Source organism: Anomaloglossus baeobatrachus, chromosome 7 (genome assembly GCF_048569485.1).
Source record: "Anomaloglossus baeobatrachus isolate aAnoBae1 chromosome 7, aAnoBae1.hap1, whole genome shotgun sequence".
NCBI classification, from domain to species: Eukaryota; Metazoa; Chordata; class Amphibia; order Anura; family Aromobatidae; genus Anomaloglossus; species Anomaloglossus baeobatrachus.
Window position 1 is genome coordinate 115,001,868 of NC_134359.1, and position 27,781 is coordinate 115,029,648.

At 44.7% G+C, this 27,781-nt stretch overlaps 1 protein-coding gene across 3 annotated transcripts in view; it reads right to left on the reverse strand.

Moving 5' to 3' along the window:
* Window positions 1-27,781, reverse strand: part of VPS8 (VPS8 subunit of CORVET complex) — a 347,729-nt gene that overhangs the window by 158,354 nt on the left and 161,594 nt on the right. For all 3 annotated transcript variants that reach the window (XM_075317598.1, XM_075317599.1, XM_075317597.1), the window contains 3 exons: window positions 24,772-24,844; window positions 22,799-22,918; window positions 5,604-5,675 (listed from right to left, as the gene is read on the reverse strand). In XM_075317598.1, the coding sequence (XP_075173713.1) occupies window positions 5,604-5,675; window positions 22,799-22,918; window positions 24,772-24,844 (265 nt within the window). The remainder of the gene's footprint in view (window positions 1-5,603; window positions 5,676-22,798; window positions 22,919-24,771; window positions 24,845-27,781) is intronic.

Consider the following 27,781-nt stretch of genomic DNA (forward strand, 5'->3'; position numbering starts at 1 on the left):
TAGATCTCCCCCAGGCTGGCTTTGTTAAAGGGCGTTCAGTGGTGACAAACATTAGGAAAGTAATGCTAGCAATTGATGTAGTAAAGCAGAGGAGAGAAGGTGGGGGAGGGCATCCAGCCTTGATCACCTTAGACGTGGAGAAAGCCTTCGACAATGTGAGGTGGTCATGGCTGGAACAGATGTTAGATCACCTGGGCCTACACGGAGATTTTAGGAATTTTGTGAGGGTCCTTTATGCAAATCCTCAGGCAAGAATGAGTACCCCGGGATTTCTGTCAAAAACATTTCCTTTGATGAAGGGAACCAGGCAAGGATGCCCGATGTCACCACTATTGTTGAACCACTGGCTAGACGTTTGAATGAGGGGGGGTGGTTTGAAGGGATCAAGGTAGGGAGGAAGTCATTGCACTCAGCATTATTTGCTGATGATATAATCCTGTTCATGAGCAAACCTAAAACGCAATTGAGTAGAGTCATAGAACAAATTGAGGAGTTTGGGAGGTTAGCGGGGTTTAGACTTAACAAAAACAAATGTGAAATTCTCTTCTTGGACGGAAAGAGAGCGGATGGGGAGAGGGGTGCATTATGTGACATTCCAATAGCTAGAAATACAATTAAATACTTGGGAGTACAGGTTGGGAGGGATACAAAGACCATATATTCATTAAATTATTCCCCTTTGATCGAGAAAATTGAACGTGAACTGCAAGGTTGGGCAAATTTGCCGTTGACTCTTCTGGGAAGAAATCATATAATAAAAATGATGAACTTTTCCAAGCTTCTCTATCCAATGCAGACAATCCCATTGCTTCTTAAACACTCAGATGTGAACAGATTGACAAAAGCATTCTCACATTTTTTTGTGGAAGGGATATAGGCCGAGGATTAGTGCGAAAAGCTAATGTTGTCAACAGAAAATGGAGGGATCAGACTACCTAGCATCAGGGGGTACAATTTGGCCTGTATCTTAAGACATGTAGTCGATTGGATTAGACGAACAAGTAGATATTCTGACTGGGATACAGAGGCTGAATTTTGTAAGCCTTGGGAACTGAGTTCAATCCTACATACCTCCATTTCAAATTTGCCACCCAATATTAAACACTCACTGATTTGTAGAGACACAGTGATGACTTGGAAGGCGGTTAGGAAAAAGATCAGGTTAGCCTGGAACATCTCCAAATTCCTTAATATATGGGCTTGTCCTGACTTTCCACAGGGAAGGGAAAATGATCTCTTTAAAGAGTGGAGGGAAAAAGGGATTGGAACTCTAAAAAATCTGATGCATGATACAGAACGGAGATGGATGACGTGTGAGGAGTTGAGAGCAAAGTATGACTTGCGCCCATTCCAGACTCTCCAGTTTGAACAGGTGAAACAAGGGATAATGAAGAAACTATACATCATAAATAACGAATATGAGGCAAATCAGATGGATGCGATCATATTAAGGGACATCCCTGCCACAAATATATCAAGTCTTTATGGAAATATGAGAGAAGTGTTAGTCCCTAACATATCAGGAAGAATGTTGGAAGGGTGGGCAAGGCAGTTGGGAGATCAAGAGGTGGAGGAGAAGATTTTGAATGGTTGGATGGTGATGAGAAAGAAGATTGTGAATGAGAACTTAAGAGATACCCAATTCAGGATCATACATAGAGCTATCTATGGATTTAATATACTGAATGCAAGACATCCAGATAAGATGATGAGTTGTCCAAATTATGGTACGGAAAAAACAGATCTATATCATGGGATATGGCAGTGCGAAAGGGTTGAAAGATTTTGGAAACAAGTCCAAGGGGTAGTGAGGAAAATCTGAAATAGAAATGTGGAGTTGGATCCAATGTTCTGGTTATTTCACTATCAGCATCGGGAGGAGGGAGAGAAAGGGGAGACAAGTTACCGAATCTTTTCCATGATATAGCAATGATACGTAAAAGGGCTATTCTTCAGAAGTGGCTGGTGAAGGAAATACCAACAAAAGAAGAACTTGTTAATCAATTGAAAAAAACGCTCATGTTGGAGAAGGTGACAGTGGAGAGGTGTAAAGAAAGGATGACAGCAACATTTTTCAGTAAATGGAGAAAGTTCATAAGCGTTATATGTTCTAGAGAAAAAATAATACAAATAATGTCCACATTTATGTCTACGGAATGGTACATGAAGGAAGACCTGTCAGGGTCCCTGTGCGAGCTGAAAGTATAGTTGGCCAAATTCTGGGTCGTGTCGCATGGAGAGGGGGATGGGAGGGATAGTGTTTATAAGTAATGTTTGTAACAAGTTATGAAGGAATGCTGAAGGGGGGTAGCGGAGACTGAATAATGGAAATATACACTGACGAAGAAGGGGAAGAAGCAAATTTGATGACCGTGACAAATATTTGATTGATAAATTGTAGAGACTATGTTATTTGCTATTTTGATTTGTTGACCCTTATTTTCTTCATTCTGTACCCTATTTTACCATTACAAGAACAGAAATAAAAATTTGGTTTAAAAAAAACAAACTCATCTAACCTTGTACCAAAAACAGCAGCCATGGGTTCTTCTAAGGACCGTTTCACACATACGTGATTTTGCCGGATTGCTGGATCCAGCACACTCCAGTTCACGGTGAATACTGCGCGGCAAGCTCCGGTCACATGGTACAGTCACATGACAGCATGTGACCGGAGGTTGCCGCGATGCCATTGTAGTTAATTACACTGTATTGGAGTGTGCTGGATCCTGCAATCCGGTGAAAAGCCGAATGTGTGAAACGGGCCTAAGCAGCTACCTAGCACTCTGAAAATGGTGGAGGCCCACAAAGCAAGAGAAGGCTATGAGAAGATAGCAAACAATTTTCAAGTTGACCTTTCCTCAGTTCTAAATATAATTAAGAAATGGCAGTTACCAGGAACAATGGAGGTCAAGATTTGGTCTGGAATACCAAGCAAAATTTCTGAGAGCTGCTTGTAGGATTGTTAGAGAGGCAAGTCAGAACCCACCCATGACTGAAAAAGACATTCAGAAACATTTAGTAGAGTCAGTTATGGTATATTGTTCTACTATTCAGAGACACCTGCACAATTATAGCAAAGAGTCATCAGAAGATAACCTTTCCTGTGTTCTCAACATAAAATTCAGTCCGAAGTATGCAAAAGAATATCTAAACTAAACAAGTCTGTTACATTTTGGAAACATGTCCTGTTTACCAATGAGGATAAAATAGAACTCTTTGGCCACAATGATCAAAGGTATGTGTGGAGAAAAAAAAGAGCACAGAACTTAAGGAAAAAAGCATGTTGCCAACCATTAAGCATGGGGGTAGATCAATCATGCTTTGGGGTTGTGTTGCAGCCAATTGCCCCAAGTGGGCGACCCTATTCCACTCAGGCCGTCCACTGGTGTGCCTGGTGGGTGTGGTGCAGAGTGTTCTTAGGATTTTGATTAGCTTGTTCTTGGCAACACCAAAGGTGAGAGACCCGTAACCAAGGAGGAGATGGATATTGCACAGAAGGGCAGATTGCACAATACCCTGTGACGACCTGATAGGCCAGGGCATCACACATAATAACTCAAATTTCTCTTAGGCTGTGTGCCCACGATTTGGGTTCACAGCATTTTGGAAGCAGTGTGTTTTCGCTTCGTGCAAAACACTGCGTTGTACATTACTAGCACAATTAATGGGCTTTTCCTGCAGCGAAAACTGACCTGCGGTGCGACTTCCCGAGATGCAGCATGTCAATTTTTTGCTGCAGAGAGGCAAGTGTTCTCTGCAGGGAGAACACAGCAAGATACCGCAACTGCCCGAGCCTGGATCATGGGCACGAGCAGCTGAGATCACATCACGCAGTGAAGCAAGCCTGTGCATTGTGGTCTTTTAACGGATGAAACATCAGAGCACTCGTGATACTCAGCCGAGCACACCAATTCTGAACAGTGGCAAGCACACTCGCTTAACATTAGTTGTAATACATGTAAAAAAAAAAAATCCTAGGGTACTTAGTTGACACTATTTTGATTAAAAGAGCATAAAAGCCATGTCACCGTGACAAGGTGTACCCCAATCAGGATAGTCCCTAACTCCAGTGAGTGACACCCCTCACTATGTGCTAGGAGGCCTTATAATAGAGGGGCCGCAGGATCTGGACCTGTGTTCTGTACCTGCCTATGGAAAGCTAAATAAACAAGGTAGACAGTCCAATGGTGAGTGTCCCTCACCAAAATGTAACATATCAAAGAAACTAAAGCTAAAAAACCCTTATATTTTTCTTTGTATTGTGGTCTTTGTACCCCAAAACAGGGGAATTTCATCATTATATGTATAATATTTTTATTGTGAAAGTAACACAAAATTAGAATTTTTTTAGTCATATCTTTCTTTCCCTGATTTTTGTAGGTTATACAATTCTAAAATTATTATATGGGGATGTGTTAACAAATAAAGGATTTCAAAGGTTGCATAGATCCTGGCTGATTGCTGAGAACATATCAGCTTATTGTCAGAGGTCCCCTAGGCCTCATTCAGACCCGAGTCCTTCTTAAACCGGTTCTACAGAACACTGACCCATGCCCTCCCTGTGTAATCCGTGATCATCATTGTAATGGGAAAGCAAAGCTTTGCTTTTTTTTTCTTACCATTGGCACTCACCAAACATCGATGAAACTGGGATCCTAAACGCTGATGAACAACAACGCGTGTTTTTATGTACGATAAAATTCATGGATGTCTGAATAAGGCCTTAAGTAGGGATTGTGCAAAGTGAAAAACCCCTTTAATTGCCATTTTGAAAACCTCGTGCTGCACAGAAGAGGTCTGTGATTTTATATGTATAAGGTATAATTTATGACGCGTCCTATGATTGTGTAAGTTGTCTTTGATTTCATCATTCCCTAATAAAAACAGAAACTATCAGGACTGAACTAATGATTACAAAACTTGGGATAAGCCACCAACATGAAATTGGTGGGAGTCCAACAACCAGCACTTCCAACGAACAACCAAAATGTGACCCAACAGTGGGTAGATGTAAGCAATGCATCGGGCGGGACATAGCAGCCACATACATTGCTTAGTAGTCGCTGCAGAGAACTGCACTTTATTTGCCATTGGAATGAATGGGAAATAAAGCACAGTGGTCGGCAGCCACCACCAACAATCTATGTGGCTGTTGTCTTCCTCCCCATACGTCGCTTAGCTCCAGCCTATGCAGCCGATTGGTGGGGGTGTTGTGTCAGACCCCAATAATCTTACATCAATGACCTATGCTGCCAATAAGTCAGCAATAATTCAGTCCTGGATAAATCCCTTTAGGGCGTGTATGGAGCACAATTTATATTTTGAGTGAGAATCTCCTTCCCAAAACTTATAGACACAGGCTGTAAGTTCGGGTTATGAGACCTAATGGCAGTCCAGGTATTGAGGTCACTGCACAGATCGTGAAATCCACTAACCTGAATGTCACACTAAATTTCTCATGGCTGGACATGGCTAATGGCTGTTTAACAACACATACCTGGATAGTAGAAATTACCTATGCATTGTGTGGAACTTAATGCTTTGCCAATGATTCTCGTGGTAGAGGTCTAAGTAGAAAAATCCTATAATTATTCACATACCTTTAGCAAAATGTCCACTATCCTCTGTTGGTGCTCCACGGCTTGTTTATCATTAGTAAAATCTTCAAATGTCTAAAACACAAAAATAACCCTTCAGTAAGTGTGTTAGCATTTTTCCCATTATGGATAATCACTTCTCTCCTACACTGCAAATCTGCTGCAGAGGAGTGAAGAAAGTTTAATGAATTCTGCGTGAAGACCCATCCCCCGATGTATCCCATACATATCATCCATCTCTGTAATGCACAGCATATATTAGCGGTTGACTCAGGCTTAGCCAAGCACTCTCATACAATTCTTATCACCATCTATCACCGATATACTGATATCTATCACACAAATATACTGTAATACAAAGTTACTCTATTTTTCCTTAGCACTGCAATATCAAAGCTGAAATCATTATATACAATGGTCGCTTTATTAGAGACACCTGCTCTTTCGCTTTCCCGTATGGAAATAAGATATTATATCAAAAAAGCAAGTTCTCCAATCAGAGCAGCTTCAAATGAGGCGCAGTATTCAGTGGTAAAATAGTCGGGGTCTATATTATTAAGAACTGTGATGCTTATGGGTGTTACTTGTACAACAATCCGATCAAAGAGAAACATCAGTTATCCTGTGGATGTAAACGTGTCAGTGTACCTGGAATGAAGACAACCATACAATACGCCACCCCACACCATAATCCCGGGAATAAGACAGGTGGGACATTCCCTTCTGAAGGCCTCTTTATGGCTTTGCCAACATTGTCTCCAGACCAATTTCCAGCTATATTTCCATCCATGACAAAAGCCGAAATCATCGCCGAAGAGGATAGACCCCCATTCCAGCCTCCAGTGGTGGCGTTAAGTCAATGAAGAGGCCTTCATTCATTGAGTTGATCATGAATAGAGATGAGCAGACCCATGGAAGTTTGGTTAGGTGGTTTCAGCCAACTTTAGATAAAGTTTGGTTTGGGACCCAGACTTGACCTGAACCCTAATTGAATTCACTAATCGGGCAGATCGGGTCTCCGCCCACATGCAGCCAGCCATAAACAGAACACTTCTGGGGGTGTTTTTTTTTTCTTTTTTTTTTTTGGGGAGTGGGGTGTACACTACATCAGATCATTTTGTTGTTTTCCCCAGTGTAAGCCGATCAAACACTGCAAGCAACTCGCTGAGCACCGAATGTACCTGAGCACAAGGATGCTTGGGCAAGTAGTGTTCATACGTAAAGCATCCGATCTCCAAATTCAAACTCTGGGGTTTTTTTTTATCTAAAGTCTGTATTTGGCAGACCCTCATCTCTAGTCATGAAACCAGAGATACGGCCATTTCTCCAACGTCTCCCAGGAGATGTTTGTCAATACAACAATTCCAGGCCACATGCTGCTCATGCTACTGTGAGCCGCCTGCGTGTCAAGACACCCATATGACCCAACTCCACCGCAGCATCCGTATAGGTAAGTATTATAAAGTGATTTTTACGTTCTACACAGTAGCCTGGGTTCTTATCTACAGCATGTTAGAATTCTGTATATAAGAGCCCGGTGGTGGTGGTGGCCGCAGCTTATAGGCCCCAAATCTGCTGACAAGTTCCCTTTTAAAGGGGTGCTCCTATGAACAAAGTACATTTTAGTCAATAGATTGTGGAATAATAATAATATCCACAGTTGGATGCGCTAAAAAGAAATGTTTCTGTGCTGAGATATAATCTTACATATGTGTCCTTGCTATGCACTGTGTAATGGCCGTGTCTGACCGTACAGGAACATGATCTTATCATTCCACATCTCCTGGGCAGGAGAGGACTCAAAAGAGAGTATACAGATAGCACAACATAAGATCACAGTTAATTTTTTTCCTATTAGGCAAAACATTTTCTTGCTTGTTTTTAAACGTTTTACCTCACATAAAGAAGCAGCTGCATTACCGTGCTGCCATAACTGTACATTTTTTATATCCTCCCTTGCCCAGCAGATGTGGTATGATCAGACAATGTCCTTGTACAGTCAGACATGGCCATTACACAGTACACAGCAGGGACACATATATATGATTATCTCAGCACACAAACATTTTTTTAACACATCCAACTGTGGAACATATTATTATTCTAATATCTATTGGTTAAAACTTTGTTTGTGAGACAACCCCTTAAAGGACATTGAAGCCCACTGAATTCTTGAACGCCTCCATTTATTTATTGATCTCATACCCTAAGCCTTGCTCCCAGTGATACATATGAAAGAGACAATATGACAATCTGGTGAGCAAAGTGTATTATTCCATTGAGCACACACCTATATAGTGGCACAATACAAATGGCAATTATGACAATGCATTTGCGAGAACAGCCAGCTATGCTGCCACTAAAGTCCTATATGTCTTCTTGTGATTCTAAGTATATATATATATATATATATATATATATATATATATACACATATACACACACACACACACGCACATTTATATATATATATATATACATTGCTTTCAGGCCTCAAATAATGCAAAAAAACAAGTTCATAATCATTTAGAAACGACAATACTAATGTTTTAACTTCGTTAGGGTTCAGAAATCAATATTTTGTGGAATACCCATGATATTTAATCACAACTTTCTTGCGTCTTTACATGCTTTGCACCAGTCTTTCACACTGCTTTTGGGTGAACTTATGCCACTCCTAGTACAAAAATGTAACCAGTTCTTCTTTGTTTGATGGCTTGTGACTATCCATCTTCCTCTTGATTACATTCCAAAGGTTTTCAATGAGGTTCAGGTCTGGTGATTGGGCTGGCCATGACAGGGTTTTGATGTGGTGGTCCTTCAGCCACACATTGATTGACCTAGCTGTGTGGCATGGCGCATTGTCCTGCTAGAAAAAACAGTCCTCAGAGTTGGGGAACATTGCCTGAGCAGAAGGAGGCAACTGTTTTTCCAGGATAACCTTGTATGCGGTTTGATTCATACGTCCTTCGCAAAGTTTCATCTGCCCAATTCCAGCCTTGCTGAAGCATCCCCAGATCATCACCTATCCTCCACCAAATTTCACAGTGGGTGCAAGACACTGTGGCTTGTACGCCTCTCCAGGTCTCCAGCTAACCATTAGACGACCAGGTGTTGGGCAAAGCTGAAAATTAGGCTCATCAGAAAAAAATTCCATACGCCAGTCCTCTATGGTGCGATCCTTATAGTCTTTGGCAAACTTCTGCCTGGCTCTCCTTTGCTTCTCATTGATGAAAGGCTTTTTTCTAGCTTTACATGACTTGAGCCCTGCATCTAGAAACCTGTTACGAACTGTTCTTGCCATGCACTTCACCCAGCTGCCATTTGCCATTCCTTTTGTAGGTCACTTGATGTCATCCTGCGGTTGCTGAGTGACATTAGAATAAGATGACGGTCATCCCGGTCAGTGGAGAGTTGCTTTCGCCCTCTGTCGGTCTGTACTCTGCTTGGAATTCAACTGACACTCGAATGGAATGGCTGTCAGACATGTAGAGAAGATGATTTCTTTATAAAAATGTGCAGTGGTTTCTTAATTTTTGCCAGAGCTGTGTATATATATATATATATATATATATATATATATATATATATATAGATATAAAGTTTAAGACATATACCAAAATGAATACACTGTGAAAAAGAAATCCTAATATTAAATGTGCCCATACGTATAAAGAGATGATTTTTTGATAGGTGGACATACTGGACAGACACATGGCACTTTGCCTGCGAGTTTTCCAAAAGCCTAATCATCTGATGTCTTTCAACAACTTAATTATTATTCCCTGTTCTGTTCCCAGATTATGAGCTTGGAGGGAGTTGAATAAACCTCATTTAATTTTGCTCGAGTCTCCTGAGGACTACGCTTCAGAAAAAGAGACTTCAGAGGGGAGAGAGACGCTTGGATTAAATGTCCTCCCTTTGAACTAAAGCCGAGTCGTGGTGTTGATAATAAGCAAGCGTTCCCCAAACAGATGAAAGCTAAGCATTTGGGGGCGAGGAGGGGAGAGGTGCACAGACGTCCTGCCTGCTCGGGAAGAAGAAATTGTCATATTCTGTATAAAAGGACAAAACGGTGACAAGCCTGATGCAAGCTGATAAATGTACAAAAAACCAGCACACAGATCCCTTACACCTGAACTTTAGATATCTGCTAATATCTGATCATGGGAAATATAAACCAGTACAGCTGGAAAATGAAACTGAAGCACAAGCTCGTTCCAGCATCAGATCAGGCTGCATTTTGCCTTCTATTTTACTGTTGATTTAACCTGCTGAATCGCAGAGGTGAATCTGTATCAGGAATCTGCGGCATTAGAGAGATAAAAGACAAATGCCACCCTGACCATACACGACATGATGTGACATCCTTTCTTGCATTACAATAGAATCGGGTATTTAAAACCACATTCAGTCGCATCGTACTATCATTTCTTGCAATACAACATGTGTGAACGTGGCCAAAGAAAGATAAAAAATAATATCTGACTCGCTAGTAGATAGTTGACAATCACAAATCACTCAATGTGCATCGTTCGCTTTGGCCCAAGTGTGTAAACAGGCAATCAAACAACTGCCGATCAATAAAAGTATTTACGCCGCCAGTTTGTGTAGACAGACGCCAAATGCCACTGATTTTAAAGAAAAAAACTAGCATTCATGTCCGATCAGCCATTCTATTTAAAGGGGTTGTCCACTACTAGGACAACCCCTTCTGATTCCATGTATTTCTCCCACGTAAAATAAAAAAGCTTACATTCACCTCCATAGGTGGCGCTGTTCCAGCAGTGCTGGGGCTCACGGTGCCGGGGCTCAAGTGAGGTTGTGACATCACACGAGCCCCTCAACCAATCAGCTCTGGCTTCTGTCTCCCTGCCTTCAGACAAACGAGTTAATCAACAGGAAGTGAGCTCAGCGGCTGGCGATCACTTCCTGTTAATTGCTCCTGTGTCCAAAAACAAGGAGAGAGAAGCCGGCGCTGATTGGCTTCAAGGCTCACATGATGCCAAAACGTCACGGGAGCGATGACACTGCGCCGGATGCAGAGATGAGTATAAGCTTCTTTTTTTTTTTATCTTACCTGGGGGAAACATGTGGAATCAGAAAGTTGTCCTAGTAGTGGACAACCCCTTTAACTATTATTTTCTGTGTCCCCCAGGACTAGTGATCACGGTGGGTCTGATTAGTGGGACCCACACCATTCTAACCACTATCAGCCTTTCAGCAGACCATAAACCTCTTTAAGGCTATGTTCACACAGGGTTTTTGGTAAGTTTTTGCGGCGTTTTTTAGCTGTAGATTTGCCTTGGTTTTATGCAAATCCATGCTAATAAAAAACTTAAAAAGCTACTTTTTACAGTCCCAGCAAAGTCTATGAGATTTCTGAAATCTCATGCACACACACACATCAGTTTTTTTCCTGACTGTTTTGTCAAATACCTGCGTTTTTGGTCAGGTTTTTAAAGAATGAGCATGTCAATTCTGTGCTGCAGACTTGATGCATTTTTTCATTGATACAACCCATTTTGTAGAAAAAAAGTAGCAAATTCAAACCAAATCTGCAGCAACAACGCCACTAAAAAATGCATGAAAAACGCACCAAATCCGCACCAAAAACGCAGATGACTCAAAGGACATTTCCTGCCACAAGATCAGGTTTTGTTCAGGAAAATAACTTGCCAAAAAAGCCCTGTGTGAACATAGCCTGTCTAATAAGGAAACAATATACCGTAAATCTAGTAGACTGTCAAATTTGAAGGGGCGTGTTTACAGGTACTGCTTTTCCTCCACTTTTTTTTAGCAGAATACACACAGAGGTTTACAGTGGCAGCAAAATAAATAAGATTCCTAAACTCTCATTCATACAATGCTTTAATTTCTTGTATTTTTTTTTCATTTTTTTGTTTTTTTTCTTAAAAAAAAATAGCTGCATGTGAATTTGTCCAGCACTTTTTTAACCCGATTAAATGCATCAAAAACTCATGAAAAAGCCATACAAAATGCGAGTTCTGTATGCAGTTTTTTTTCTACCAATACTACATGTTTTTCATGCAACAAAATAAAAAGATGCAAAAAAGCACTGTGTGAATATACCCCAACCATGGAATTTTCTGTGGATTTCACTCAAACCTTTCCAAAGACTGACATTTACAGCACAAGCATGGAAGAAATCTGGACATAGTGAGCCAGGTACAGCTTTAAACATTTCCAGCATTCCCCATAATCTCTCCAGCTTGTTTCAGCAAGGTGTCAATGATGTTTTGTGAGCTCTCATTCGCTGGCGTAGTGTACTGTGGGGTTTTCAGTATGATCACATGTGCTTGTACTAGATGTTATTAGTCAGACTATACCACAGCGGCCAGATGTTACATTACCACATTATTACCAGCAAGGACTTTAACAGAATCATAAAAATGCACTGTGATTGCAGCAGCATAGTATTGTGCACTAACATGATACCCCACAGGCGCCAGAAGGAAACTTGTGATTAAATAGTATAATATACACTACTCAAAAAGAGTTAGGGATATTTGGCTTTCGAATCAAATTTCAGGATGATCCCATAATGTCCTCTAACCCTTTCAGGTGAACGTAATGTGACCTCCTCGAAACTTCTGAATGCACGTGTCCAACTGTTCAATGTTTCAGGACTTTTTGCATAACTTGCTGTTCTCTAACATGGAGCTTCATAACTCACAACAGGTGTTTGATCCAGAAATCGCCCAATAAATTTTGGGGTTCCATTAGAATGGATATTTAAATAGTCCTCCTCATCATGCGGTTCACATTTTGACATCATGAGATTAAGACACCTAACAATTGATCAACAAATACCGCACCATTGCGAGGCTTCAAACAAGATGTTCTCAGACGGAAGTGGCTACTAAGCTTAGAGTGTCACAAAGTGTCATTAGTAGGCTGCAACACAGATACAAAGACAGGAGTCACAGAAAGGCAAAGAATTGGACATCTTTTGGCCACATCCCACACTGCTGGCTGCTTCATTGTGAACAATGCCCTTCGGAACCAGATGATGAATGTCACAAAACTACAGGCACATTTAAGGGAGGTGAGAGGCACCTAAGTGTTATGTCAGACCATTAGAAACAGTTTACATCAGCGTGGTCTGCGTGCTAGATGACCTGCAAGGGTACCTGACCCCACCACAGGGCACAGGTGACATCGTCTTGATGGACGAGGGACCAGTGGGCGTCAGTACTGTTCACTGATGAAAGTCGAATTACACTGAGCAAAATGATGATGGCTGCCAATGAGGCTGGAGACATCAAGACGACGCATCAGCCACTGTTGTCATCAGATAAGCTTTTGGTGGCGGTGGTGTCACAGTGTGGGCAGTTTAATACATAACTGTCCTACACTTTGTAAATGGTCCAGTGACAATCCCATACTGCTTGAATAACATCACTAATCCAGTGATTGTGCCTCTGCATGAACAAGACTAATTTCATCTTCATGTACGACAATCCTCCAGCCCATCGAGGTGGCATCATTAGGGAACGGCTGCTGGAGATTGGGGGACCTCAAATAGAGGGGCCTACACATTCTCCATACCTGAATGCTATAGAAAACCTGTGGGATCAGCTGACTCGCCGTGTAGAGGCTCGTAACGCTGTACCCCAAAACGTCAATGACCTGAAAGCCACCCTTCAAGAAGTGTGGGATGCCATGCCTCAGAAGACAATGACTCCACTTGTGAGCAGCAGGAGACGTCGTCGTCATCTGTAATTGATGCTCAAGGCCAAATGACAAGTTATTGAGACATTGATATTTTTTTGGGGGGGGGAGGGAGGGCATACGCACCACTGTTGTAGACTTTTATTTCAATAAATTGTTTGAGATGAGGAGATGACAAGTGCTTCTACTTAAATGCCCTACATTCATGATAAAATATCCCTGTAGCGTGAACCTTTTATGTTTTAAATAAATTTCATCTGAAAACCAAATATCCCAAACTTTTTGTGAGTAGTGTATGTATATGATTGGGGGTACTTTATTATCATACCTACATTTTGCAACAAAGCTCACAGGGAGGATTGCCTGACACTGGCTCTGGGCTTCATAATGGCTGCTGTGACATGAGAAAGTGATGTATAACGCACAAATGCAGCATTTTCAGCAAACCCCATATAATTATCTGGATATTTTTTTTCTCATCTCTCCAAGTCAGCAGCTGGAACATCCCATAACCAAAGATGAACAGCGATAAAATATTGTCTTAGACTATAGGATGCTCATTAAAGAAAAGAAAACATATTCAGCAGCTCTGTAGCAAAAATATGTCAAATAGTGTCACCGAATACTGATAATTTAAGCTCCAAAGATTCTCCACAACCAGGGTAGCGAGCAGACTTAAACTATGTGCCCACGGGAGCTCGCACCTGCGGATTTTGCCGCGAAAAACCTGTGAATTTATCTGGATTTTCTAGATAAATCCACTTTGAAATAAAAGACAAAAAAAACCCCTCTTTCACAACTTTATTAAAATCCCCAAATACCCCTCCAGGTTCGACGTAATCCACACGAGGTCCCATGACGCTTTCAGCTCTGCTACATCAGAAGCTGACAGAGAGTGGCCACAGACCACGACCGCTCTCCGACAGCTCCACGGAGTAACTGAAGTGAGTCACGCTGTCAGCGGTGACGTCACTCAGGTAGTACCTACGTGTGTGCGGTGATGATTGGGGCGGTAGTGCCTGCATGTATGCGGTGATGATGGGAGCGATAGTGCCGCTGTGTGTGGTGATGATGGGGACGGTAGTGCTGGTGTGTGTGTCGTGATGATGGGGGCAGTAGTGCCGGTGTGTGCGCAGTGAGGATGGGGGCGGTAGTGCCGGTGTGTGCGGTCAGGGCCGCTACTAGGAATTTCAGGGCCCCATACTGGCAAAATTAAGGGGCCCCCTTGAGACTGCATCCCAGCTCCGCCTCCACCCTGCAAACCTTCCCCAGTCCGCCACCACTCTTGGAAAAACATATATATATATATATATATATATATATATATAATGTATGTATGTATGTATGTATGTATGTATGTATGTATGTATGTATGTATATATATATATATATCTATACACATACATACATACATTATATATATACATATATATATATATATATATATATATATATATATATATACATACACTCACATACACACATATATACACACACACACAAATATACACACACACGCGCACGCACACGCGCACGCACACGCGCACGCACACACACAGTCATGGCCAAAAGTCTTAGCACTCTTGAAGTTGTTCCAGAAAATGAAGAATTTCCCTCAGAAAAGTAATAATACACCCTCTACACCGCCTACCCCGCTCCATAATGCACCTTCTACATCACCCCTCTCCATAACACACCACCTACACAGCCTCTTTCCATAATACACACTCTACACCTCCCTGCTCCATAATAGATGCTCTACACCGCCTCTTTCCGTAATGCACCCTCTACTCTGCCCCCTACGTCACACTCTGCCCCTAACATTCAGCACCTCTCGTCACACTCAGCAACTCTCTTGTCACACTGAGCCCCTCACAGTCTGCACACTCTCGTCACACTCAGCACCCCCCATGTCTTCCTCTTCACTCATTACCTGTCGTCATGTGCCCTCATCTGCTACAGCTACTCTTGAGTAGCTGTAGCAGATGAGGCCACATGACGACAGGTAATGAGTATCTTCTGGCTCCTCCCACATGGGGGTGACATGGGCATGACGTCATCGCATGTCCTGCACGGGAGCATTTTAGAGCTTCCCTGCCTCTGCAGCGCTCATGTAATAAATCCCCTCCCCATGGAAAAAAAAACCGCCGGATTTGCTAGATGGCAAAAGGAAATGGGAGTTTAAAACAAAACAAAAAAAACCTGTTTTAACATGGCCCTGGGAGGCAGCAGCTCAGGGCAACCGCCCCCGGTAGCTAAGCTACTGCTACACCCCCAGTATTAGTCACCAGTAACCCCCCCCCCTTCACCTAATTGTCCCCTCCTCAGGTTATTTGTCACCACTCACCTCTGCCTCCTCAGGCATCTCCGTATGGGCCTCCCGCCTAGCTGCTTCTCCTCTTGTACGGGTCCTGGCTGCGTCGATGCTGTTCTCCTAGGGGCCCCAGCCGCTGCTTCTCTCCGTGAAGGCCCTGGCTATGCCGCTTCTTTTCCTGCCAGTCGGGCGGGAACTTTTGAAATGACACACGCGTGCGCAGTACTGACGTCATCAGGGCGCGCCACGTGTGTCACAGTGAAAGGGTCGGGCAGGGAACAGAGGAGAGATTCCTGCGTTCTGCTGCCTGCACTGACTGTGCGGAGCTGCAGGATCGCTCCCTGCCCGGCACGCAGTGTGTGATGAGGGCGATCTGACCAGGGCCCCCCGGAGCCTGGAGCTCCGACAACAGGTTAGATTGCCCTCAATACTGACCGGTGAGCAAGGGCCCCAGCGTGACAGAGAATAACCCGTTCCCACTACGGGGCTGCAAACGCAGCCCCCGGGCAGACTTTCACACAGCCGCATCAGGCAGCCTGACAGCACCCCCCTCACAGTTGCGCTCGGGGCAGATGCACCACCAGCCCCCCCTAGATACAGAGTATGCAGCTGCATACCCGGTATATCCAGCACACGTGGTAAATTTGCATGTGATGCAAATTAGCCACGTGTATAGTTGCAAAAGCAACACTGCCGGGGTCCTCTGCTGCGGCTGTGACTGGTTGGGGGCGGTGAAGAGGGGTCGGGGCACGGCTGGACCGGGGCTTAATAAAGCTATGTAATTGTCCCTGGCTCAGCCGGGTCCCCCCCTCTTCACCAGGCCCCCTACACCAGTCTCAGTAGTAATGCCCTGATGGCAGCCTTGTGTGCGATGATGGGGGTGGTAGTGCCGCAGTGTGCGGTGATGATGGGGGCGGTAGTGACGGTGTGTGTGGTGGTGGTGATGGGGGCGGTAGTGCCTGCGTGTGTGCGGTGATGATGGGGGCGGTAGTGCCTGCATGTGTGCGGTGATGATAGGGGCGGTAGTGCCTGCATGTGTGTGCGGTGATGATGGGGGCGGTAGTGCCGATGTGTGTGTGGTGATGATGGGGGCGGTAGAGCCTGTGTGTGTGTGTGGTGATGATAGGAGCGGTAGTGCCTGCGTGTGTGTGTGTGGTGATGGGGGCGGTAGTGCCTGCGTGTGTGTGTGTGGTGATGGGGGCGGTAGTGCCTGCATGTGTGCAGTGATGATGGGGGCGGTAGTGCCTGCGTGTGTGCGTTGATGATGGGGGCGGTAGTGCCGGTGTGTGGTGATGATGGGGGCGGTAGTGCCTGCGAGTGTGCGGTGATGATGGGTGCGGTAGTGCCTGCGTATCTGCGGGGATGATGGAGGCAGTAGTGCCGGTGTGTGTGTGGTGATGATGGGGAGGTAGGGCCGGTGTGTGTGTGGTGATGATGGCGGCGATAGTGCTGGTGTGTGTGCGGTGATGATGGGGGCGGTAGTGCCTGCGTGTGTGCGGTGATGATGGGGGTGGTAATGCCTGCGTATGTGCGGGGATGATGGGGGCGGTAGTGCCGGTGTGTGTGTAGTGATGATGGGAGCGGTAATGGTGGTGTGTGCAGTGATGATAATGGGGATGGTAGTGCTGGTGTGTGCGGTGATGATGGCGGCTGTAGTGCCTGCGTGTGTGCGGTGATGATGGATCGGTAGTGCCGGTGTGCAGTGATGATGGGGTCTCTTTCTCTCCCTTTGGTATGAAAAAGGAGAAAAAAAAAAACGGATCCGTTTTTTTACCGAATCTGTTGCATCAGTTTTAACACAATCTGCGACGGATCGTTGCATCAGGCACAAACTGGATTGTGCCTGATGGCAAAAAACTGATGTGTGAAAGTAGCCTTAAGGCCACATCTCACTAAGCAACATCGCTAGCAACATCGCTGCTAAGGCACAACTTGCTAGCGATGTTGCTGTGTGTGACATCCAGCAACAACCCGGCCCCTGCTGTGAGGTCGTTGGTTGTTGCTGAATGTCCTGGACCATTTTTTAGTTGTTGCTTTCCCGCTGTGAAGCACAGATCGCTGTGTGTGACAGCGACAGAGCAACAACTAAATGTGCAGACAGCAGGAGCCGGCTTCTGCGGACGCTGGTAACTACGGTAAACATCGGGTAACCAAGAAGCCCTTACCTTGGTTACCCGATATTTACCTTCGTTACCAGCGTCCGCCGCTCTCACGCTGCCAGTGCCGGCTCCCTGCTCCCTGCACACATAGCCAGACTACACATCGGGTAATTAACCAGATGTGTACTCTTGCTAGGAGTGCAGGGAGCCAGCGCTAAGCGGTGTGCGCTGGTAACCAAGGTAAATATCGGGTTGGTTACCCGATATTTACCTTAGTTACCAAGCGCAGCATGCTTCCACGCGGCGCTGCTGGCTGGGGGCTGGTCACTGGTTGCTGGTGAGATCTGCCTGTGTGACAGCTCACCAGCAACCCATGTAGCGACGCTCCAGCGATCCTTGCCAGGTCAGGTTGCTGGTGACATCGCTGGAGCGTCGCTTAGTGTCACGGTACCTTAAGTTAGTGCAAAAACAGCAGGAGGTGGAAACAAAAAACAATGGAGGGTGTTGTGTCCCCCAGTGATGGTAATGGGAAAGAGATTTTACACAGAAACCATGCGATGTCCTAAAGCAGTTCCCGGGGTGGGGAAGCTAATACCATTGAAGAAGGAAGAATAGCAATTCCTCAAGTTACCACACGATCAACTGCTGCTTGCTATACCCTTTGGGCTGCTTCTCACTTGCGAGTTTCTCGCAGTAGAGCAATGCGAGAAAATCTCGCATTGGAATCGGACACATGTTAGTGAATGATTCAGCTCTCATCTGCGATTTTTTTCTCAGTCCAAATCGGACTGAGAAAAAAATCGCAGCATGCTGCTTTTTTGCGAGTTTCTACTGCGAGTTTCTCCAATGCAAGTCTATGGGAGCGTGTAAAAAATCGGATGTCACGGGACGGCACTCACACCATCCTAGTGACATCTGATTTTCTAAATACATTTCTCGCATGTTTCCTAAAACACTGGAAACGAGCGATGTCTCCCAATGTCTGTCAATCACTATTCTCTGTCAGTCGGTCTCTCCCTCTCGGTCTCTATTCTCTCTCTGTCGGTCCGTCACTATCTCTGTCCCTCTCTCACAGTCTGTCGGTCATTTTCCCCTCCTCTCTCATACTCACCGATCCCCGATCCCCGGCGCGGCGCTGCACGGCTTTCTCATTGCTGCGGCGGCTTTTACTATTTTGAAAAAACCGGCCGCTCATTAAACAATCTCGTATTCCCTGCTTTCCCCGCCCACAGGCGCCTATGATTGGTTGCAGTGAGACACGCCCCCACGCTGAGTGACAGGTGTCTCACTGCACCCAATCACAGCAGCCGGTGGGCGGGTCTATACTGTGCAGTGAAATAAATAAATAAATAATTAAAAAAAATGGCGTGCGGTCCCCCCAATTTTAATACCAGCCAGATAAAGCCATACGGCTGAAGGCTGGTATTCTCAGGATGGGGAGCTCCACATTATGGGGAGCCCCCCAGCCTAACAATATCAGCCAGCAGCCGCCCAGAATTGCCGCATACATTATATGCGACAGTTCTGGGACTGTACCCGGCTCTTCCCGATTTGCCCTGGTGCGTTGGCAAATCGGGGTAATAAGGAGTTAATGGCAGCCCATAGCTGCCAATAAGTCCTAGATTAATCATTGCAGGCGTCTATGAGACACCCTCCATGATTAATCTGTAAGTTACAGTAAATAAACACACACACATGAAAAAATCCTTTATTAGAAATAAAAAACACAAACACATTCCCTCATTACCAATTTAATAAGCCCCAAAAGCCCTCCATATCCGGCGTAATCCACGGACCTCCAGCGTCGCTTCCAGCATGAAGGTGACAGGAGCTGCAGAAGACACCGCCGCTCCGGTCACCTCCAAGCAGCAACTGAGGTGAGTAGCGCGATCGGCTGAGCTGTCACTGAGGTTACCCGCTGTCACTGTTGGAGGATCCAGCGGTGGCCGCGATTACCCTCAGTGACAGCTGTCTGTGTCTGCTGTCAGCGGCCATGTAGCAGCGCTGAATGGCAGATGACATAGTAAAAAATACGCATTACACACGCATTACACACGCTAGTAAAATCATTAATTTATTCAGAAATAGCATCGCACTTGCGTTGCACTCACACCTAACGTGAACTAAAATCAGCCGAGTTTTTTTCAGCCCAGTCGGACCGATTTTACTTGCATAGATGTGTTTCCAGCCTTTTGTTAAGACTTGCACCCATCCACACAAAGGTAAGTGCTTCACAAAGATGTGGACTGAAGCTAAACTGAATAGCTGGCTATCTGCAGGACAGGTGAAGACTGTTTGGATAGGAGACAACTTTTTTTTCCTAAGGCTAATTTCACACATCAGATTTTTTCCCATCAGGCACAATCCGGAAAAAAACGGGTAAAACGGATCTGGTGCCGGATCCGTTTTATCCCCATTGATTTGTATTAGCGCCGGATTGTGCCTGATGGCCTTGCGTTGCATCCGGGTTTTGCCGGATCCGTCATAATTGCCTAAAGCGGCGGCCGGAGGGAACGTATCTTGTAAGGTTTTTTTGTCCGGCAAAAAAAAAACGCATTGCGCCGGATCCGGCGCGATACGGCGTGTTTTACAGTGGAAGCATATGGACGCCGGATCTGGCGTAATGCGGTAAAAAACGCATGCGTTTTTGTAAACTGAGCATGCTCCAATGTATTGGAAAAAACGGATCCAGCAAAAAAAATGGACGAAAAGGATGCAAAAACGGTTGCGCCGGATCCGTTTTTTGACGGATCAGGTATATTGGAGCCGTCAAAAAAAAGGATCAGGCACATCAGTTTTTGCATATTCTGCGCCGGATCCGTTGCATCAGGCACACGCCGGATTGTGCCTGATGCCAAAAACTGATGTGTGAAATTAGCCTTAGATGTATTCTCAGTGCCAGCCTCCAGGTGGCAGCATCATAAACACAAGGTAAAGCGCCAGAGAAATTGCATATCTTTTTTCTTAACCTTACTTCAAGAGCCAGAACCTTTTTATTTTTCTCCTGAGCTCCTTCCACATTGCAGATCACAGCAAGTTCAATGATAGTTTTATACGCTACAGTGTTAGGTTATGTGCACACACTGCGTTTTTTCATGCGTTTTTTTCTTGTACAGTTCAAATCAATACTTCAAGGAAAAAAGCATTCCAGCAAAGTCTATGAGAATCCTGAATTGCTGTGCACATTATACAGATTTTGGTGCAATGTCAATTCTTTCAGTGATTTTTCCTGCAGATATAATCCACTGCAGTGCTTGTGCTTAATCACTGCAGTGGATTATAAGTGTCAGTGCTGCACTCGCCGCACTGACACTTCGCCCCACTAGCTAGTTCTGACATTGTGCTGGTGTGTGGCCTTGCTGCATATGCTGGCACCTGCTGCCTTTATTTGCAGTTGTCTGTCTTTTCAACATGGGAGCGGTTCTGAGATGTCATAGGTATATGTGCTGCTTTTATATGGTTCTGCTTATTAAAATATTTAGGAGGCCGAATGGCACAATGGTAAATTATATTATATAGAGTAGAACCCCCCTATTGAGATTTGTCGTGACGTGGCAGGGGTAGCTCAAACTATTGATCAATTGTTTGCTAAAAATCTCATTTTGCATTATAGTACAGTAGGAATGACTTTGTGAATTTTACACTTTTTATTTGTTGCATGCCATTCATAGGCAGTGCTGACTCCTCCCTCTCTATACTTCGCCCAACACACCATGCATCTGGCATGGTCTGTGAGGCGATCCACAGCTCAGTAACCTGGGGTCACCATGATGATGACCCAGGGTTGCCATGGCAGCAATCGGGTCCCAGTGATTGCATTGCAGGGACCCGATCACCAGTGAGAGGTAAGCGATCCTTCTCCCTGCCTTCTGAACGCTTTGATCACGATTGATCGCAGCATTTAGGGGGTTAAGCTGCTGAGAGCAGCGCAGGCACCGCTCCTGGTAGTGAGAGATGGGTCTCAGTTGGTTCGTGCAATCGCAGGGGTACAGCGCAGGAACCAGCGCAATCGCCATGACATGAAAAAAACACGCCTGTAGTCCGCATCATGTATCTGCTTGTCAGGGTCCTTTACAGTTTTCACCACCATATACTTTATGCATTATGGCTGTGCAGTGGGTTAAAAAAATTCTACATCTGTAATTTAACTAAACATCCACAAAAAGAACTGTCTGTTGTGCTGTCACCTGTCACTGTTGTGCTGTCACCTGTCACTGTTGGGCTGTCACCTGTCACTGTTGGGCTGTCACCTGTCACTGTTGTGCTGTCACCTGTCACTGTTGGGCTGTCACCTGTCACTGTTGGGCTGTCACCTGTCACTGTTGGGCTGTCACCTGTCACTGTTGTGCTGTCACCTGTCACTGTTGGGCTGTCACCTGTCACTGTTGGGCTGTCACCTGTCACTGTTGGGCTGTCACCTATCACTGTTGTGCTGTCACCTATCACTGTTGTGCTGTCACCTGTCACTGTTGTGCTGTCACCTGTCACTGTTGTGCGGTCACCTATCACTGTTGTGCTGTCACCTGTCACTGTTTTGCTGTCACCTGTCACTGTTGTGCTGTCACCTGTCACTGTTGGGCTGTCACCTGTCACTGTTGGGCTGTCACCTGTCACTGTTGGGCTGTCACCTATCACTGTTGTGCTGTCACCTATCACTGTTGTGCTGTCACCTGTCACTGTTGTGCTGTCACCTGTCACTGTTGTGCTGTCACCTGTCACTGTTGTGCTGTCACCTATCACTGTTGTGCTGTCACCTGTCACTGTTGTGCTGTCACCTGTCACTGTTGTGCTGTCACCTGTCACTGTTGTGCTGTCACCCCGACCCTAAGATGCTGAGTCCCACAAACAGTTCTGATGTATTCTTCAAGAACTACATAGAAAGTGATCCCATGTACATCACTTCTGCATTACAGAGAAGTCGTGGATCATTACCTAGTATGCACAGTGATAAAATGTGCAAAGTTTAAAAAAGACAAATCTGTCACATTGAATATTATGTCCAGTATTCAAAGATGGCCGCATACATAATGCAAAACATTACATGTATAAAAATGGTTTCCAGAATAGAGTAACAACTTCATGATTCTTACCAAAGCCAAAACATTAAGGAATTCTCGGGTGTCAAAATGTAACAAAGTGCGAATATAAGGATATACTTCCTCTTCCTGCGAGGCCTCCGGTGAGTGCAAACGGATCAGAAACTCAAAAACCTGGAGAAAAACAAATATCACCAGTTCAATGGATGCAAAGCGATTTGCTGGACTCAGGCCTATGGCCACGTCAGTAATCTGTGGTCGTTGGAAATGAGCCTTGAGAGCTATCTACTACCTAATGGCATCTGCATCGTGAGGACATCAGGCCAGGCCAGATAATCAAAAGAAGGGTAGTGGATCCCAGGACATAGCATGCAACTCTAGGGCTCCTCCCCTCCTCCCTCTTCTATCTACATAGAATCTCATCAGCACCAACTGCCATGTCCTATCTCTGTAATGGGAAAGTCTTCACTGAATACATTGATAATAATAACTGATCAGTTCTGGCAGAGAAAGAAGCACATTTGTCTGATAAGATTTATTACAGAGTTGTTTATTTTCATGTGTACTATTGATTTATGAAATAAAAATTAAAAAAGAGAGGTATGCTTTAAATTAACTCTTCCAGTCAAATGTGTTTTTAAAGGGTTCCAAAAAGTATACAACAAGAAAACATATGGATTTTAAGGGAACCTGTCGAAAATGCTATGTACCTGCAGGTATATTGCTAATCTGCAAGTAAATAGTGTTTAAATGCTCTGTGGCTGGTTTACTGGAGCATCGGCTTCTGGGAGAAAATGAAGTTTAATTCTTCCTACAGCCGCTTGCTTTCAGTCATTGTTGCAGAGGATGGGGCAGTTATATTTAGTGCTCACTACACAGTGACCGCACTCCATGCACTAGCTGCAGAGCGGGTTGGAGTCAACGGGCAGGGGGGTTATTACAGCGCACACACTGTGTAGTGGAAGCGAGAATAAAGGCGGGGTAATAATAAGATTACCTCTATAGCTGCAGGTACAGAGCATTTGAGGAGGTGACAGGTTCCTTTTAATGAAGAATGGGTTTCATGATTAAGAAACTCACCATTCTAAACATTTTTACAAAAACAACACTTTAGCACTCACTAGCCAGTATACACCCAATGGTATATGGATTGATGCTGATCATAAATATTATTTACAAAGGGTGAGTCAAATAAAATTTTATGTAACTAGGCTATGCCATTTGCCTCCAGATCAGAAATGGATTACTATACCAACATACGCCACAATTTTGATAATACAAAATCCAAAAGACCCATTTCATAGCACATGAACGATTGAAAACAGTGACACAAAGGCAAAAAAAAGTCCTTAACAGGTACAAATAATGCAAATAAGATTTAAAAAAGTGGTTCACCCATATTCATTATTGGCCACATCAATATTATGTTGAGAAACAAGGTTTCTCTCAAATACCTTATGTTGGCAATACTGCCTGTGAGCGGAGCTATTTGCGGACCGCTCTTCCCCTTTGCCTGACCCCCGGGCTCCGTGACCTCGGGGATCCGGTGATGTCAATTCAACTTCCTGCTCCCCTGTCATCACCGCGGCCGGCCCCAGTCTCCCGGAGTGACTGAGCTGTGGGTGGAGTTTCACTGCTCTGCACAGCCAAGCGTCTCAGCCCAGCTTCTCCCTGCTCACTCCTCCTTCACTGCAGAGCACTGCAAGCAGGAGCACGCTGCGCTGTGAAAAGCGGTGAAACGCCGCCCACAGCCCTGTGACTTACGGAGAATGGGGCCGGCTGCGGTTATCTAAGGTGAGCAGGAAGTTGACGTGACATCACCGGCTACCCGAGGTCACGGAGCCCGGGGGTCAGGCAAAGGGGAAGAGCGGTCCGCAAATAGCTCCGCTCACAGGCAGTATTGGCAATATAAGGCATTTGAGAGAAACATTGTTTCTCAACATAATATTGATGTGGCCAATAATGAATATGGGTGAACCACTTCTATAATAAAAAAGTAACACTAATGGCAAATATAGAGTACCAACCTGGTTCTTCACCAGTGGGACAAGGTCTTCTGCAATATCTCCTAATGGGTACGCTCTCCCAGCCAAACTGGAACTGTTAGAAGAGTTGATAATACTTAGAAACAAACATGTAGTAACAAAAATAATAATAAAAAATAATGCAAAGAAAAATATTATAACAAATCAGGTAATGAAACAGCATGTGTGTGGCTACTTTAGGATAAACTCTGCCATCCTTCTCTTACTTGCCTTCTCTTCTAGTTTGTCTCTGGCAGAATAGAAATGTTTTGTACTCCACTTTCTAAATGATTATTATGAGTATTCATAGGGTGGTTTGGGCAGTGGGGCTGTTGTTGACCTTGTTATGAAGGATCGAGGCTGTTACTGGTTTGGAAACCTTCTGTCTCTCTCTTCTAGGTAGGTTTGTGGTTGTCACACAGTTTATGCTATTGTGGACTTTTATGGAGACAGTCTATCATTGCTATGGTAGCAACTTTATACAATACTTTGGTTAGTATTACTGTTACCAAGCAGTCCAAATGGATTCTGTTAAAGTTATCAGTAAATTTTTGTTATTTGCTGTTTGGTGCTTGCTGGTTTGGTGCTTTGGTGGATACTGGAACAGAAACTTGGCTGAAAAATGTAAAGGGGGTCTATCAACCACAAAATAAACCATTTATACAAGGGAGTTTGCTCCTATAGAATATTTGTAATACAGATTTTACTTGCTGTGTTTTATATAAAAAACGCGTTATTAGATATGTGACGGAGGGGGCTTTGCTGCACCATTGGTGGGCCTAAAAGCTCAGTTCATGTTTCTGCCACCTTACTCACAATACTCGGCACCTCCCTTGAGGCCATGTGCGCACTTACCGGATTTTGCCGCGGATTTTCCACGGATTTGCTGCATGTTTCGCTGCAGAAAATGTTCATAACATCTCTGCAGTGAATCACCAGCAAATCCTATGGAGAAAAAAAATCCTGTGCGCACTGGGCGGAATTTGACAGCTGCATGTTTTGCTGCGGGAATCCCGCAGCAAAAACAAGTGCATGTCACTTCTTTTCCGCACATCGCTGCGGGATTTCACTCCATTGACTCCAATGTTAATCATGAAATCCTGCAGGGAATAACGCAGGCAGCAAATTCTGTGCGGTTCACTGCGTTTTCCTGCGTTATTCCCTGCGGTATTTCGCGGTTTACCTCCGGTAATGTACATCGCTTGTCTGCGGTTTTGTAGGGAAGTGATGTCATTACAGGAAGAGGAAGCAAAGCAGAGAGTAAACACACACAGATCACAGACACACACACACATCACAGACATCACAGACAGATAGAACACACATAGAAAGAAAACGGAAATATAGAAAACAAAGAACGTGGGCTCCGCTGTATATTTACCTTCCAGCCGAGGTAAGCACACAGCGGCGGCCCGGTATCCTCAGGCTGGGGAGGGAGAGGGGCAGGGTTAATGTCCCCCGCCTCACTCCCCCTCCGGCAGCCGAGAATATCAGCCGCAGCTGCCCCGGGACTGTCGCATACATTATGCGGCAGCACCGGCGTGTCCTCGGCTCTTCTTGCCGCCGTGTAGCAGTGGCAGCAAGGTAATACAAGGGGTTAATGATGGTGGGGGACCACCGCCATTAACTCCAGGCTTCATCATGGCAGCGTCTATGTGACAGCTGACATGATCAACCCGTAAGTAAAGTGAAAAAAACACAGACACCGAAAAATCCTTTATTTTAAATAAAACAAACAAGCCTCATTCACCATTTTATTAACCCCTCCCGCACCAAAGCTCCGGCGTAATCCACCGCTCCTGCGCTGCTTACATCCAGCCGCGACTGTCACAGACACAGCGCTGAATGAAAGCAGCAGACAGCAGAGGTAATTACCGGTCATTTCCCACGGCCGGTAATGTGAACTCACTGCCGACCGTGGGAAATGCAGCGATCTGTCATCTATTTATCTATCCCTCTGTCTGTCTATCTATCTATCCCTCTATCTATTCTTCTGTCTATCTACCATCTCAGAATTAAATGACTTTTTTTTTTTTTTTCAATGTGCTTTATTGCATTGAATGCAATAAAGCACATCCCAACCCGCACGCGGCAAAACCGCGGCAATACCGCGAATAATACCGCGGTAAAACCGCAGCAAACCGCGGCAAACCGCATGCGGTTTTCGGGTGCGGTTTCCCGCGTTTTTTTACCGCGGGTGCGGTAATCTTTGAGAGCATGCGGAATTTTCTCAAGAAAATTCCATTTCCCAGTGCGCACAAGGCCTTATGCTAATTCACAGCACTTATTTTGGAGTGCTACCAGAAAGGAATTCTCAGCCTTGTGCGCACTGACACTGCAGGAGCTAAGAGCACACACCGTGTCATTGTGTGCAGGTGCGTTCTCATCCCCCTCTCCTATCGGTAGCAGCTGCTCACTGCACACATGATGACACAGTAGTGGGCGGCTGATGCTGAAAGAAGAGGAATGAGAGCGTGCACCATGAAAGGAGCCAAGTGCATGCATACACAATGTCTGCCTGCGCACGCCTCCCCCACTACTGTCTGATCCTGGGTGCATCAAGTGGCCGCTGCAGACGAGAGAGGAGGATGAGAACGCACCTGCCCCCTCAGTGTTGTCAATCAACATAAGAGGAGGGGAGGGGGATTTTAATTGACTGGCAAAATGGTGCACTGAGCTCTTGGCCACAATAATGGTGAAGCAAAGCTCCCTCATTTACATATTTCATAAAACAATTTTTATAGAAGGTGCAATAAGAAAAAAAATATACACTACACGTATGATTTTTATAGTACCGTAGCTTATCGTTCCTTTAAGAAGCCTTTTAAGATGCCTTTCTACCTGCCATACAAAGGCTGCTCTCGGAACAATATCCTGGTAACGTTGAAGGATTAATAACTGTAGTTTTCTAGATTAATTCTGAATTTGCTGTGACATCCTATCATGAATAAGATCTGTGAGTGGCGGGGTGTATACACAGGAAAATGTATCCACTGCAATCAATAAGGAGATT